This window comes from Mesoplodon mirus (assembly GCF_964341445.2).
Source record: "Mesoplodon mirus genome assembly, contig: HAP1_SCAFFOLD_1161, whole genome shotgun sequence".
Taxonomy (NCBI): Eukaryota; Metazoa; Chordata; class Mammalia; order Artiodactyla; family Ziphiidae; genus Mesoplodon; species Mesoplodon mirus.
Window position 1 is genome coordinate 21,730 of NW_028294913.1, and position 13,870 is coordinate 35,599.

The 13,870-nt window shown below is 45.1% G+C and overlaps 1 protein-coding gene across 1 annotated transcript; it reads left to right on the forward strand.

The window, feature by feature from the left end:
- Positions 1-281: 281 nt before the first annotated feature.
- Positions 282-8,572, forward strand: LOC309797873 (uncharacterized protein). Its single transcript, XM_082646263.1, has 5 exons — positions 282-485; positions 1,537-1,624; positions 5,489-5,616; positions 6,557-6,652; positions 8,086-8,572. The coding sequence occupies exons 2-5, from the start codon at positions 1,592-1,594 to the stop codon at positions 8,405-8,407; spliced, it is 579 nt and encodes a 192-aa protein (XP_082502389.1). The 5' UTR covers positions 282-485; positions 1,537-1,591; the 3' UTR covers positions 8,408-8,572.
- Positions 8,573-13,870: the final 5,298 nt, after the last annotated feature.

The window sequence follows — 13,870 nt, forward strand, 5'->3', positions numbered from 1 at the left end:
TGAAAGACTTACGGGGAAATAGGTTTGTTCTTGGCGGTTGTCTACTTGCCTTGCTCTCATTTACGCACATGCAGAGCTACAAGTCACTGCCCTGTAGGAACGTCGGTTTCCTCCTGGAAGAACCAGGAACCCAGGAGCCAGCAGCCCAAGGAGCTCGACCACGAACCCAGAATGGGGTCTGGACAAGTGATAGGCTCAGCCAGGGCTCTCCTCGCAGACAAGCTCGAAGAACTACATTTCCCAGAATCTTTTGTTCTCGCATGGACTACATTTCCCAGAGGGGCTCGCGACTGTCCCTGCCCCGTCCCTCCCGGACCTACGTGGGGCGTCGGGCGTCGGGCGTTTGCCGTTGGCATGAGCTAATTACTCGCCAGAGGTCCGCCGAGGCGGCACCGCGTGGAGTCCCCAGCGGAAGTTTCTGTCTGGCCGTGGCAGTTCCGGAGCCTCCAGCCTGCGGCCCGCGGAACCCCCGATGCCTGGGCGAGGTGAGCGGCGGGGGGTAGGCAGGATGCGGGAGGGAGGACCGGGCTTCGGGAGCATGCGTCGCCGGGGCATGGGGCACAGGCCCAAGAGACGCGAGCCGGGTCTTTGTGGGCGCCGGCGGGCCGAGAGCCGGGCACCCCTGGCTCTGTTCGCCTGCCGCCCCCAGCCGTCCCACTGACGTGCCCCTGAACGAGACATGTCGGGCACTTCGTCCCCATTGGCTGGACCCAGCCACCCTCCTGCTTCTTTCCGACCAGTTCCCAGCGCGCTGCCTGCTCAGCGCCTGCTGGCATTTGAATTTGTTTCGGGCTGGCAGTGAACGTGAGAAAATTATTTCCTCCCCTTATCATCACCCCTGCACTTCCGAGTGACAGGCTTGTTTTACGCGAGAAGTGAGTCGCCGGCTTCCCCCAGTGGCAGAGCCAGGACTGGACCCAGGTCTTTGGTTTAATGTGCCCTTTCCTCAAGACAGCAGCCCCTCCCCACCATAGGAGAGCTGATGTTTTCCCTTTCCGAAGCAGCTTTCTCTAGAAATCTGGAAATTGTTTCCTTGACAGGAGGGGGAGGAATTGGGTGGGAATGCTTGAGGTGGAGAAAAGTTGTCACATGCACGCAGGGAGGTTAGAGCAGGTGCTCTGGAGCCCGCGGTGCCTGGAACCCTGGTGCCACCCTCCCTGGCTGTGTGGACTGGGACAAGTTGCTCCCACTCTGCCCTCAGTTTCCTGATCTATAAAATGGGGTGCTGACAATGCCAACTGTGCTGTGGGACTCGATGTATTGATAGGTAGTGCCTGGCATGCGGTGAGGCTCAGGGAGTTGCTGCTACTGCTGATAGAGTCCTAGGACTTTTCCTCTGAGCCAGGGAAAGAGCTGGGCCTGGACCAGGATGACCCAGCCCTTCTCTCTGGTCCTGTCTAGCCCTCGTTCCTTCTGACTTCCTTCTCTGGGGACACTTGGCATCATTTTCAAGTGGTATAAAGGTTTCAGAGCTGCTGATTCTGAGGGGTGGAAAGCAGAAGGGGCTTCCTCCTGGTTCCCTTTTTCTTCTCTCAGATCTGGCTTCTGGAGACTTCTCCCATCCTAAGGTGAAACTGCCCAGAAAGAGGACATGGCTCCTGAACAGAGGGAAGCAAGGTCTCGGGTGAGTTCATTGCCATCTCAGGTCTTAGAGATAGATGGGTTTTTTTTTCTGTTATTTTACCCTCAAACTGAAGTTTTCTCCCCAATACAGTCTTCACCAGGATTTGGAGCCCATGTCCTTCTGCCTTGGAAGAGTTGGTCCACCCTGGTGGATGGTGGATTGCATAGGGAATGCTTGCCTCCAACCCCCCAATCCATGGCCTGTGTTTCTCTTTTTTTTTCTAATAGACACTCTTTTATTCATTAATCTCAATTCACTGTATGATTACTGAATTGATAGGTAAGATGCCACATGTCTTATACCACTTGGGGTCAGAACAAACAAACATGCACACTTGGCAGAGCTCCTTTCTGGCCTGTCTCCTTTGCTCAGTCGTGTCCCCCTCCCTACCCTTGGCCAGAATGCTTTTCTTTTTCTTTCCGCCCCTGAGAAATCCTCATGATACCTTCGCCAGGCTTTTCCCAGTCCATAGTTTTTAGTTTTTCTCCATCTTAACTTTCTGGATCATGTGCCTTGCTTCTGTCACTCTCTTGAAAACTGATGTTGACCTGCCATTTTCATCTTTATGTTGTGAGAATGAGGGTGGGACCCCATCCAGGTGAGCCACTGTGTGAACAAAGGATAGCCATGCTGGTGGGGACGTAGATGGAGAGGTCTCTTGACTCCAAGAGCAGAGAGAAGACTCCTCAGGAAGCAGCAGTGAGAGTTTCATGGGATATTGGTAGTGGAGAGGCAGTGTATACAGTGATTCCTCAGTGGGGCTTTTGAGCCAGATGGCCAGGTTTGTGCCCATCTCCTCTGTTGCTGTTAATGGGTCTTGGGCAAAAAACTCCACCTCTCTGTGCCTCAGCTTCTTCACCTGTAACATGAATACAGCAACTGGGCCTACCTCAAAGGGTAGATGAGAGGATCCTGGGAGTTAGTGCATGGAAAGCGTTCTTATCAGGGCCGGGCACATAGTAGATGTTCAATATGTGGTGATTGTGGTAGCTAAACGATATTATTCTAGTTCATGATGTCTATCTATCTACTGTTGGTAGATAGAAATGACTATACAGTGTCCTTCCTTTACTCATCCTCATCTAACAATAGTAGTTAACGTTGCTGGGGAATATCCTGAGGGCTTCACCTTTGTTCTCACTCTCATAGCGAAGCAGAAGTTATTACCCCACTTTTACACTTGAAACTGAGGCTGAACGAAGTCAGGCAACCTGAAATCAAACCCAGGTATGTCTGGCCTCTAAGTTCATGTTAGTTATCATCCAGCCTTTCCTCTGGTACATCTTTCAGAACACAGGGCAGGCCTGGCTCCCAAATGACCAGAGTTCTCTGCAATGTGATGTTGTGTATCTTTTGGACCCATGAAATGTGGTAGTGGTTGATCTTCTGAGACTGTGGCTAGGACCTGCCTCTGCATATTTGGGCTACTTTTTTCTAAGCCCTTCCCGTTCCATTCCAACAGAGCCAGGCTGCTCTCTTACCCAGAATCTTCTCCATCCCTGCTTGTGAGTCCTATGTGACATTTCTCCCTAACCTCACCTGCTGCCGATACGTCAGTACTATGTGGACTTGTGTGTAAAACTCAGTGACAGGACGTTTAAGACCAGAGAGAGAATATACCCACCAAGTGCTGGGTTAAAAGAAAACTTCAGTTATCGTCTTGTCTCTGCCATTGATAAAGTATGTGACCTGGTGTCTTAACTGCCCTGGACCTGGTGTTTCTCATCTCTAAAATGAGGATTGAACAAGGAAATAGTATATGGTCCTGTCCAGCGACACTTTTCTTGTTCAAATTGTTTCACGCGTTTTTCTTGTCTGCCAGTTGGATTGTAAATTCTTTTGAGGGCAAAGATCATTTCTTGTATTCCCTGCCATGTGCCAATAAATTATCTTATTATACATGCACTGCATGTTAATGTTAAAAATCTCAGAGAATAAAAACGTAAAATCAGTCTTACCCCAACATCTTGAGATAATCATGGTCATACCTTTGGTATGCAGCCCTCAGAATAATTGTCTGTGTACCTTTCTTTATTTATTATTTATTGATGTACATGTGTACTTATGTATGTATGTATATTTTTATTTTCTCATTTTAGCTTTTTATTTTGATAAAATACACATAAGATTAAACTCACCACTTTAATCATTTTTGAGTATATTGGCATTAAGTGCGTTCACAGTGTGGTGCTACCATCACTGCTCTTTACCTCCATTGTATGGATTATCATTTATTACTTAAGCCTATGAGATAGGCGTTGAGAGGCAGTTCCTTGGATTGGAATTCTACCTCTACCACTGACCAGTGATATTGTGATTTATAATACGAAATATATATTTGGTCTTTGTCCCTGTTCCTGGCACATAATTTCCAAAACCCTTGTGATTTCCTAAGTGGTTAGTAATATATGCTTTTTATCCCTGAAATTACTTCAGAGCAATGAAGGCACAATGGGTGTGTTTTGTATCCACACCAGAGTTTATGTTAATGAGGTTACTTTTGTACCCCACCTAAGGATGCGGGCTGATTGCCAGGGGAACCAACCTTGATTAAAGTGTTGGAATTTTCAGTCCTGCCCCCCAATAACCCCTCTTATCCATCTGTCACCACCCTAGGAGATGAAAGTTGCATCAGTCGCCAATGGTCAGTGATTTAATCAATCGTGCCTATGTAATGAACCTCCATAAAAACCCAGAAGCGTTCAGAGTTCTTCCAGGTTGGTGAACATGTAGAGAGTCAGAGAGAATGGTGAATCCCGAGAGAGCATGGAAGCTGTGCACCCCTTCCCTGTGCCGCTCTTTCACCTGCCAGTTCCTATATCTTCTTTTATAATCAACCAGTAATCTAGTAAGTAAATGTTTTCCTGAGTTCTGTGAGCCACTCTGGCAAATTAATCAAACCTGAGGAGAGGGTTGTAGAAACCTCCAATTTAGAGCCAGTCAGTCAGCAGCACAGGTAACAACCTGGACTTGTGATTGACATTGAAAGGGGGCCAGTCTTGTGGGAATCTGACACTATCTTCAGGTGTCAGAATTGAGTTTAATTGTAGGACACCCAGCTGGTGTCCCACAATTGCTTGGTGTGTGGAAAACCCCCCACATCTGGTGTCAGAAGTGAAGTAGTGTTGTATTAAGAGTAGTGGAGACATGCAGGAGGAGTGAGTTTTCCCTTCATACCAGCTGTGTGACTTGGATAAATTTCTCTTTGTTTTCTCTTATGTAAAATGGACACAATAATAGTACCTTCTTCATAGGGTTGTTGTGAAGATAAAATAAAGATATACACTAAAGGTTAATATAAAGCTCTAAGAATAGTACTTAGCCTGAAAAAAGCATTCAATAAATTATAGCTATTTTAATTTCCATTATTACTGTCCTCAAGCTTTAGGGAGCACAGAGTGCCTTCAGTTATTTAAACTAGCTCCCTCAGTGATTATTGAGGTTGTTTCCATTTCTTTGCTGTTACTAACACCATGATAAATGTCCTTGCATGTGCATTTTTGTTCAGTGTTCATTATCAAACAAATATAGTAATTGGAGAGTTAAAGAGTATGCACATTTTAAAGCTTCTAATGTATGTTATCAAATTGCCAACAGGAAGATTATTCTAATTAACACCCCCACTAATGGCCTTAATACCTCCACCCATCTCTTGTAGCAGTTAACTCGGAGCCTGGTTCATACTTCATGCTACTCAGTATCTATTTGTCATTGGTCAGTTGTTCATTAAGCAAATGACCTGGAACCTTCAGAACCTAGAATAATATAGAAGCATTTCATGGTAGCCCGTCTACTCCCCACTGCCGCCTTTTTCACCCTGTGTGATGGGTGGTCCTGGGTGAGCTGAGATGCTTGTCTCTACAGGTGTCAGTGACGTTTGAAGATGTGGCTGTGTTCTTTACACGGGATGAGTGGAGAAAGCTGGCTCCTTCTGAGAGAAACTTGTACCAAGATGTGATGCTGGAGAACTATAGTAACCCTTGTCTCATTGGGTAAGGAAATTTTCCCTGTAGATACAGAGTTCAGAAATTGGGATACCTCAGCATCTGATTTCCTGGGTAAAAGCCCTGGGTCATTAAAAACTTTAGCTGAGTTTTGCCTTAGCACTGTGCAAACTGGATCTCCATAAATAAACCTGAAAACCTTTTTCTCCCTCGTAGGTATGGAATTGCCCCATGGATGGGACAATCTACAGAGCTGCACATTAGAAATTCCCTCACTGCAGGCAACTTTTTCCCACTATGACTGAACTATGATGTGTTTGCTCATCTCTTAACAGAGAGCATCCCTCAACCTTTTTCTTTGACTCAACACTGGCTTTTTTCAATTCTCTTTTACAGGGGTCAGCAAACTTTTTCTGTAAAGGGCCAGGGAGTAAATATTTTCAGCTTTGTGGGCCACATATAGTCTCTGTAACGTATTCCTTTTCTTTTTTTTTTTTTTGAACCATTCTTTGCTCAAGGGCCATGCATAAACAGACAGTGGGCTAGATTTGGCCTATGACCCATAGTTTTCTGACTGCTGCCATCTTTCAAAGGGAGCCAGATAGTGTTTTCTCATTTTAAACAAGCTACTTGGTACATAATCCTTTCCACAGATACCTGTTACAAATATTAATTTAATCTGTACATTTAACATACATTTAACAGTATATACATATTCCCTCTTGTACAGAAAGCTATTAGCACCCTGTTAATCAAGTCTGCATGTTTATCATACTTCACTAACATACAACTAAATGTTACATTGCCCCTTGCTTTTACCCTAACACACCCCTCACATTGTGGGGGCACAACTGGAGCATCCCACAGAAGTTCTCTGTATCATCCTTTGAGTTTTCCGCTCAGATCTCAGATACCTCTTTGTGTCAAGGCAAAATCAAGTCTTTTTTTTTCTTTTTCTTTTTTTTTCTTCTTTTTGGTCTATGAGCAGGACTCCCATTTTCCAAACCCGAGGTGATCTCCCTGTTGCAGCAAGGAGAAGATCCCTGGAAGGTAGAGAAAGAAAGCCCTGGAGGCTCCTCTCTAGGTGAGTGGGTGCGGAATGTCTGCAGGCAGCAGTCTGGTAAGTGAGTGCATGTGCAACTCGGAGATGTTGGTCGGGGAATTTTCTGCAGGTTCTCAGTCCTGAAGAAGTTTTGGAGAAGGGATGCTAAGGCCCCTAGTCACAAGCTTCCTCTTCTTCTCTGATAATTACTGCACAAGTGAATCTCTCAGGATCTTTTCTCTTGTGATTTCCTGTTGTTTCAGAGGAGGGCTACATTGTCATGCATTCATTCAGCAAACTTAGTGCATTTAAGGAACTGCAGATAATTCATTCAGACTGAAGCTCAGGGTATATGGGAAAAGAAAGAGATGAGGAAGGAAATGAGATTAGAGAGCCAGGTGGGGGCCACACTATGAAGTGCTTTGGTACAGTTCTTAGGGATGGGAACTGTCCATGGATGACTGGAAATAATTGAAGAGTTTCAAGCAGAAGAGTTGTATGGTTGTTGATATTTTAGAAAAAATAGTCTGAGTCTGAGATACTTTAAACGTCCTTCAGTAAAGGCTAAAGAAGCTGAGGTGGGTCCCTACACTGGCACACAGCACCACAGTCAGAAAGCAGCAGCCCTGGTGTGGGCAGAGCTCCAAGCTACGTGAAGGACTAAAGCAAGTTACGGTGCATTATTATGACATATCGCCATTTATGTGTAAAGAAAATTACGTGGGTGTTTGTCTATATGCATTATGTGCGTGTAAGTGCCAAGAGAAAGGTCGGGGGACACCTAAGCTGGTAACTAGTTACATTTGGATTGGGACTGAAAATGGGCATTGATGAAAGGGGACTTTAGTTACATGCAATGTTATTAAAATTTTCACAGAGAATATATTCATGAGTCCTTATTACACAGTTTCAATTAACTAAGAATGGTTACTTTGGAAACACTGTTGGTCCTAGATTTGAAGTGAGGAAAAACTAGAGGTGGGAACCTTCTGGAGATTATTCCATAATGTAGGCAAGACATTACCTGGAGGAAGGCATGTGCAGTGAGTTCAGGAAAGAGGAGAGGTCCCTTTATTAAGGGTATAGGACAGGTTCGGTGTGGGATGGGTTTCATTTGAAATGTTAGTGAAATATGGGTAGAGGTCACCAGTGGACAGCTGTAGAAGGTAAACAGGGTCAGAACTCAACAGGGAGGTCAGGGAGCCATCAGTGCAAAGGTGGCATTTGAAGCCTTGAGCTGAGCAGATGAGGGACCGGAGGAGAGGACAGAGTCCCAGGAAACCTCAGTTTTATGAGGTGGGTTAAGAAGGAAGAATCTGTGGCTGAGCCTGAGAAGAAGTCACCAGAGGAGAAAACTGGCAGATTGGGCTGTCATGGAAGTTGAGGACTGAGAGCTGTTGACTTGGGGAGGCCAGGGCTCTGGGGGAGCCAGGTTCTAAGCCTCGCTCACTGCTTCCCTGTCCCGTGATAAACAGCAGTGCAACCTTGGACAGAAGGATGCAGGTCCTGCCCTGGCGGAGCTCAGTGGAGGTGGAGGCTAATCGCACACAGGGCTGTGGAATGACAGCCTCCGGTGAGGACCTCGGGGGAAGAGCCGCAGGTGCTGTGAGAACGTGGAACAGGAGGAGTGCTGTGGGCAAGGCTTCCCGAGGAAGGGCCGGATCCCACATTGTGAGAAGCGTTCAGGCACAGGAAGAGCATGTCCGAGAGTCCAGACAAAGGAAGCCGGTGTGTGGAGACGGGAGCAGGGAGAGGGGGCCGGGACCTGAGAGCCAGGCACAGCCTCTGAGGAGTTGAAGTACCCTGGCCACGGGCCCAAGTTTATATTCTGCAAGGATCAGCCTGCAACCAATGTGGAGCCACCTGGCATAGACGTAGTAGGACTTGTCTGAGGTTGCTGTCGGGTCCAGACGAGTCAGTGATGACCCCTCACAATGCGGGCCCAGCAGAAGGGCTGTGGGACAGGCTGTCTCAATTCCTAAAGCACCCACACCTTTAGTAGAGCTCGTTCTTCCCCGTATAATGTGAGATCTTTTGAGGTTGGAACCACACTTATCTCTCCTTATATCTTTTAACTGTCACTTGGGAGAAATATTCTAATTTTGTGGGAACTGCTAGAGACCACCACAAAGTAAACAGAGAACGCAGGCAGCAGGAAACCAGTGGAGCGTTTAGGAGGGGCGTCAGGTGTGGACTGAGTATGGCATGGAAGATCAAAGGAAGAGACAGAAGAATTGTTCCCTTTCCATTTGCCTCGGGAGCCTCTGATCCATGAGGAGTCCCCCTTCCTGAGTGAAATGTTAGTTGGATTAAACTGAATAGAAAGTATGACTGGAGTCAAAAGCTGTCCAGAGAGACCCTGAAGACACCTAGTGGTGATGTCAAGTCCTTCTCAGGTTTGGGAAACTGTCCCCAAAGGAAAACTCTGAGTGGGTGTCTGGAGGAAGTAAGGCCATCAGAGCCAAGCAGTGTGTGCATTTCTCTTGATGGGATGAACCTCCTCTCTTTGGTCAAAGGAGACAGTGAGATGGGGCGTCCTGGGTGTGCTGGCTTGTGGTTGTGTCTCTCCTGCACCCCTGGCGAGTCTCCCATTTGCCTGGACTAAAGTGCCCTTGGAACAGTTTCCCTTCCAAGGGGAGCTCACTCCCCTGTGAGCTTAGGTGAGGGACCTGGATGTTCTTGGAAGTACCTTGATCATTAACTCTAGACCAAAACCAAAAACCAACCCTTTGAACAACCGGTGACAGAAAAGCTTATGCTTCCAGGGTAGGACTCCTAGAACCTCTAATTGCCTCCAAGTGTGTTTTTAAAATATAATTTTCACTTCAAGACTCCTCACAAATAGGAAAAACAAGACAAAAAGGGAAAACAAACTGTCATCCCTGGATCTGTATGTTTCATGTTGAGAGATGGGAGGAAATGGCTCAAAGGGTACACGTCTCATCTGAGTCTCTTACTTAAGAAATGAGTTCAAAGTCTAATCACTATTCTGGCATATTATGTATATAAGTTATATATATATATATATATAATAAGCATAATGTGATTCAATCAACTTGAATGTCTCATGAGTTTGATTTACACCTAACATGAAAATATTCTTTTATTCAAAAAATTTAAAATCCAGGGATGATCTAGGTAAACAGTTACCTCCAATGAAAAGGTGTTTTTCTTCCTTTGTCTTTTTCTCTTCCTTTGTTATATTTATGCAAGAATTCAGGGCAGACTGAACCTGGAAGGGTGGTCAGCTAAGGGGTTGCTTGTGGACTGCCTTCGACTCACTGAGACTTGCTGGGGCTTCATCTGCACAGAGAATAGGGGTCTTTTTCTAATTTGCAGAAAGGTGCTATAGGGGTTATAGCAGCAGCCTAATGAAATAACATGCAGTGATTTTAAGGAGTGAATTTCTTACAAGGTGAAAGTTGAGCCCAAATGCTCTGTAGCCCTGTTTACTATGTTTGATTTAGACTTGTTCTCATCCCCTGCGCTCCTCTTCTGCCACCAACATCTACTGTCCTTGTAGCTGCCAGAATGGTCTATTTAAAAGATAGATCAGGTCATCTCACTCGCATGCTCAAAACCTCTAGTGGCTTCTATCACATAGAACACAATCCAAAGCCCCCAGCGTGGCCCTCAGAGGCCTTTGTGGTCTGGCCCCAGCTACCTCTTTGCCTTCACCTCCTTCCTCTCTGCCCTTCATTGGAGAACTCTAATCACCCTGGCCTCCTTGTAGTTCATCAGGAAGGCCAAGCAGGCTCCCACCTCAGGGCCTCTGCACTTGCTTTTTCCTCTCCTGGACCATTCTTCCTGATGGCCAGGAGCCCGCTTGACTCACTTCCTCACACTATACAGGTTTCTGCTCAGATGGCACTTTGTCAGTTAGACACAGCTCATCCTTTGTTCTTTGTCCTCCACAGGACACAGGTCCTTTGTCCTCCACATTCTTTATCCCCTCACCATGCTTCATTTTCTCTCAGAGTACTTATTACTGCCAAATAGTACATATTTATTTATTATCAGCTCTTCCTCTGGATTGTAAATTCCCTCATGCTGGGTTGTCTGTTTCATTTGTTCCCATGTCCCCAGTACCTAAAATAGTGTCTGGTCAGAGTCAGCTTCCAGTTAGTGAATGTATGAATGACTTGGTTAGGTAGTCGTGATGGAGACCGAAAAAAGGGAACCAGTTGCAGAGATATTTGGCAGATAAAAGCAACAGGACTTGGAGATGGTTTAGATATGGAAGATAGAGGAGATGGAGTTGTCAAGGATGCGTGCTTGGTTTGTGGTTTGTTCTGGGATGGACAGTGATATCATTCACTGAGATAGTGGTGCTAGGAGATCAGATTTGGGGGATGGTATAAATATGGTTTTGGATGACTTAAATTGTCTTTGGTTGACCCAGTTATTCAAGTGGAGATGTCAAATAGCCTGTTTGATTTGGAGTTCCACCCCTTATAATATACCCTGGGCATTAAATGTAAATTTGGGAGACCCTGTCACTAAAGATAATTGAAAGAGTGGTTGAGTTTGAGTTAGCCTGTGGAGTGGATTCAGAGTACAGCAAGAGCAAGAAAGAGCCTAGGACTCAATCTTGAGGAACTCTGGCATTTCATGGCTAGGCAGAGAGAAATGAACCCATAGGGAAGACAAGGGTAAGGTGTACTATAGAAGGAAACTCGGGAGTCTAGTGTCATTGAAGTCAAGTCTCATAAAGGATGGTATCAGTAGAGGTAGGGAAAAGTAGATGAACTTGAGACATATTTAGATGGCAGAATAAACAAGTCTTGGTAATTGATTAGCGGAGGGAGAGGTGTGAAGGATGCCTTTTAAAGTTTTGATTCAGAACTGGTGCCAATTACAGAGACAAAAAGGTTATACAGGTTGGGGGGAGGAAATAATCATAAATTCAGTTGAGCTGTCTTTGAGACACTCAAGTTGCTGTTTTGAGCTGGGTTTTGTATAATTAGGTATGGAGAGTAGAGAAGTCTTGCCTAGAGTATGTTTATAGATGAAGCTGGCCTGTGGAAAGAGTACAGAGTGGAAAGAATCAGGGGCCTAGCACTCAAACCTATGGAACTCCAAGGATTAAAGATCAGGTAGAGGAAAATGAGCACACAAAGGAGATTGAAGCTGGTGAAACATGAGAAGAATTTGGAGGTAAGTTCAGGGTCATTGTAGCTTAGGTAGTGAGCATCTGAAGGAAAATGAGGGGTCACTATCAGATGCTGCTGAGAGGTAAGGTAGGTGGGGACTGAAGAGAGCATCTTGCCTTTGTCACATGAAGGTCATGGTTGCCTTAGAGTAGTGGTAAGGACAGAAGCCAGAATGGAGCCCATGAGGGGTGAGTGAGCAGGAGGAGATGAATATGTGTGGGATACGACAAGGTGAGATGTGACAAGGAGGCAGTAGCTGGAGAGCTCTTCTGTGCAAATATAAATAAATATTTCTTGTTTTTCTCTGTCCACTCCAATTATATTATACAGCACACATTATTCTGCCCCTTTCTCTTGATATATATTGAAACTCTTTCCATGTCAGTACATAAAGAGCTTCCTCATTGTAAGGAGTAGTTCTACGGCCTTCAGCTAGCTCTCTTCTTGGCTGGCAGAAGAGGTGATTTTGGTTGTATGTGGCATTGGATAATGTTAGCCCATTGGGTCCAGTTTGGGCTAGAATTTTATAAATGCTATGGTTTCTAATTAGCAATATGGATATTGGTTTAAAGCTGTACCTTTATCGTGTACCCATATGATGTCCTGGTGTATTACAGTTAGAGTTAATCCAACTGTCCATGAAAGGAATCTGGTTGAATAAGCTGAGGGACATTCTCATAGTGGAATTCTCACTGTAAATAAGAATGAGGAAGAATTCTGTAAATTCCACTGTGGGGTGATAATATTACTAAGTAGGGGAAAGTGCAGAACAGAACAGTGAGAGTAGGAGTTTTATCAAAGGAAGGAGGAGATACCAAAAAAGAAAAATTGTATATTTGCTTGTATTAAAAAAAAATAGAGAAGCCAAATAAAAAAAGAATAAAAGCAGATCTATAAAAATGGTTACCTATAAGGTGAAGGAAGAAAAAGAATAAGTATTGAGAGAACAAGGATAGAATGTAGAATTTTTTTAAGGTACCTTGTTTTTATAATGTTGACTTTGGAACCATAAAAATGTTTTATAGGGCTTCCCTGGTGGCGCAGTGGTTGAGAGTCCGCCTGCCGATGCAGGGGTTCGTGCCCCGGTCCGGGAAGATAGCACATGCCGCAGAGCGGCTGGGCCGTGAGCCATGGCCACTGAGCCTGCGTGTCCAGAGCCTGTGCTCCACAGCGGGAGAGGCCACAACAGTGAGAGGCCCAAGTACCGCAAAAAATAAAAAATTATAAATTATAAAACAAGATTAAACAAAAATGAAAAAGTGTTCCATAAATATTGAAAACAAAATGAGACAAATGACCCTAATTGTGTTTCAGGTTGTTGGCTTAGTCACAGAGAAAAATCATCTCAAATGCTTTTAAATCACAGCAGCTTGAATAAAGATCCTTAGTGATTTATATAAATATTATGGTTTATAATAAGACATATATATTTGGTACAGAGCTCCTAAAACCCTGGGAATTCCTAGGTGATGAGAGCCACAATGGTGTCTTTGTTATGTTAATGAGGTTTCTTTTGGACCCTATCTTAGGATGGGGCCTGGTTGCCAGGACCAATCATGTGATTAGAGGTTTGAAAGTTGACCTCCAGGGAGGGGAGGGGGACTGGAGGTTGAATTAGTTGCCAGTGGCCAATGATTTAATCAATCATGCCTGTATAATGGCGCCTCCATAAAAACCCAAAAGGACAGATTCAGAAAGCTTCTGGGTTGATGAATATGTGGAGATCTGGGGAGAGTGGTGTACTTAGAGAGGGCTTAGAAATTCCATTCCCTTTCCCCATACATTGACCTGTGCATCTCTTCCATCTGGCTGTTCCCAAGTTATATCCTCTTATAATTACCTGGTGATCTAGTAAGCAGAATGTTTCTCTGAGTTCCATGAGCCACTGTAGCAAATTAACCAAACGTAAGAAGGGGGTCGTGGGAACCTCTGATTTATAGCCAGTTGGTCAGAAGTACAGATGATAACCTGGGTTTGTGACTGGTGTCTGAGGGAGGCAGGGGGCAGTCTTGTAGGACTGAACACTTATCCTGTGGGATATGATGCTATCTCCAGGTAGATAATGTCAGAGTTGAGCTGAATTGAGGACACCCAGTTGGTATCCAAG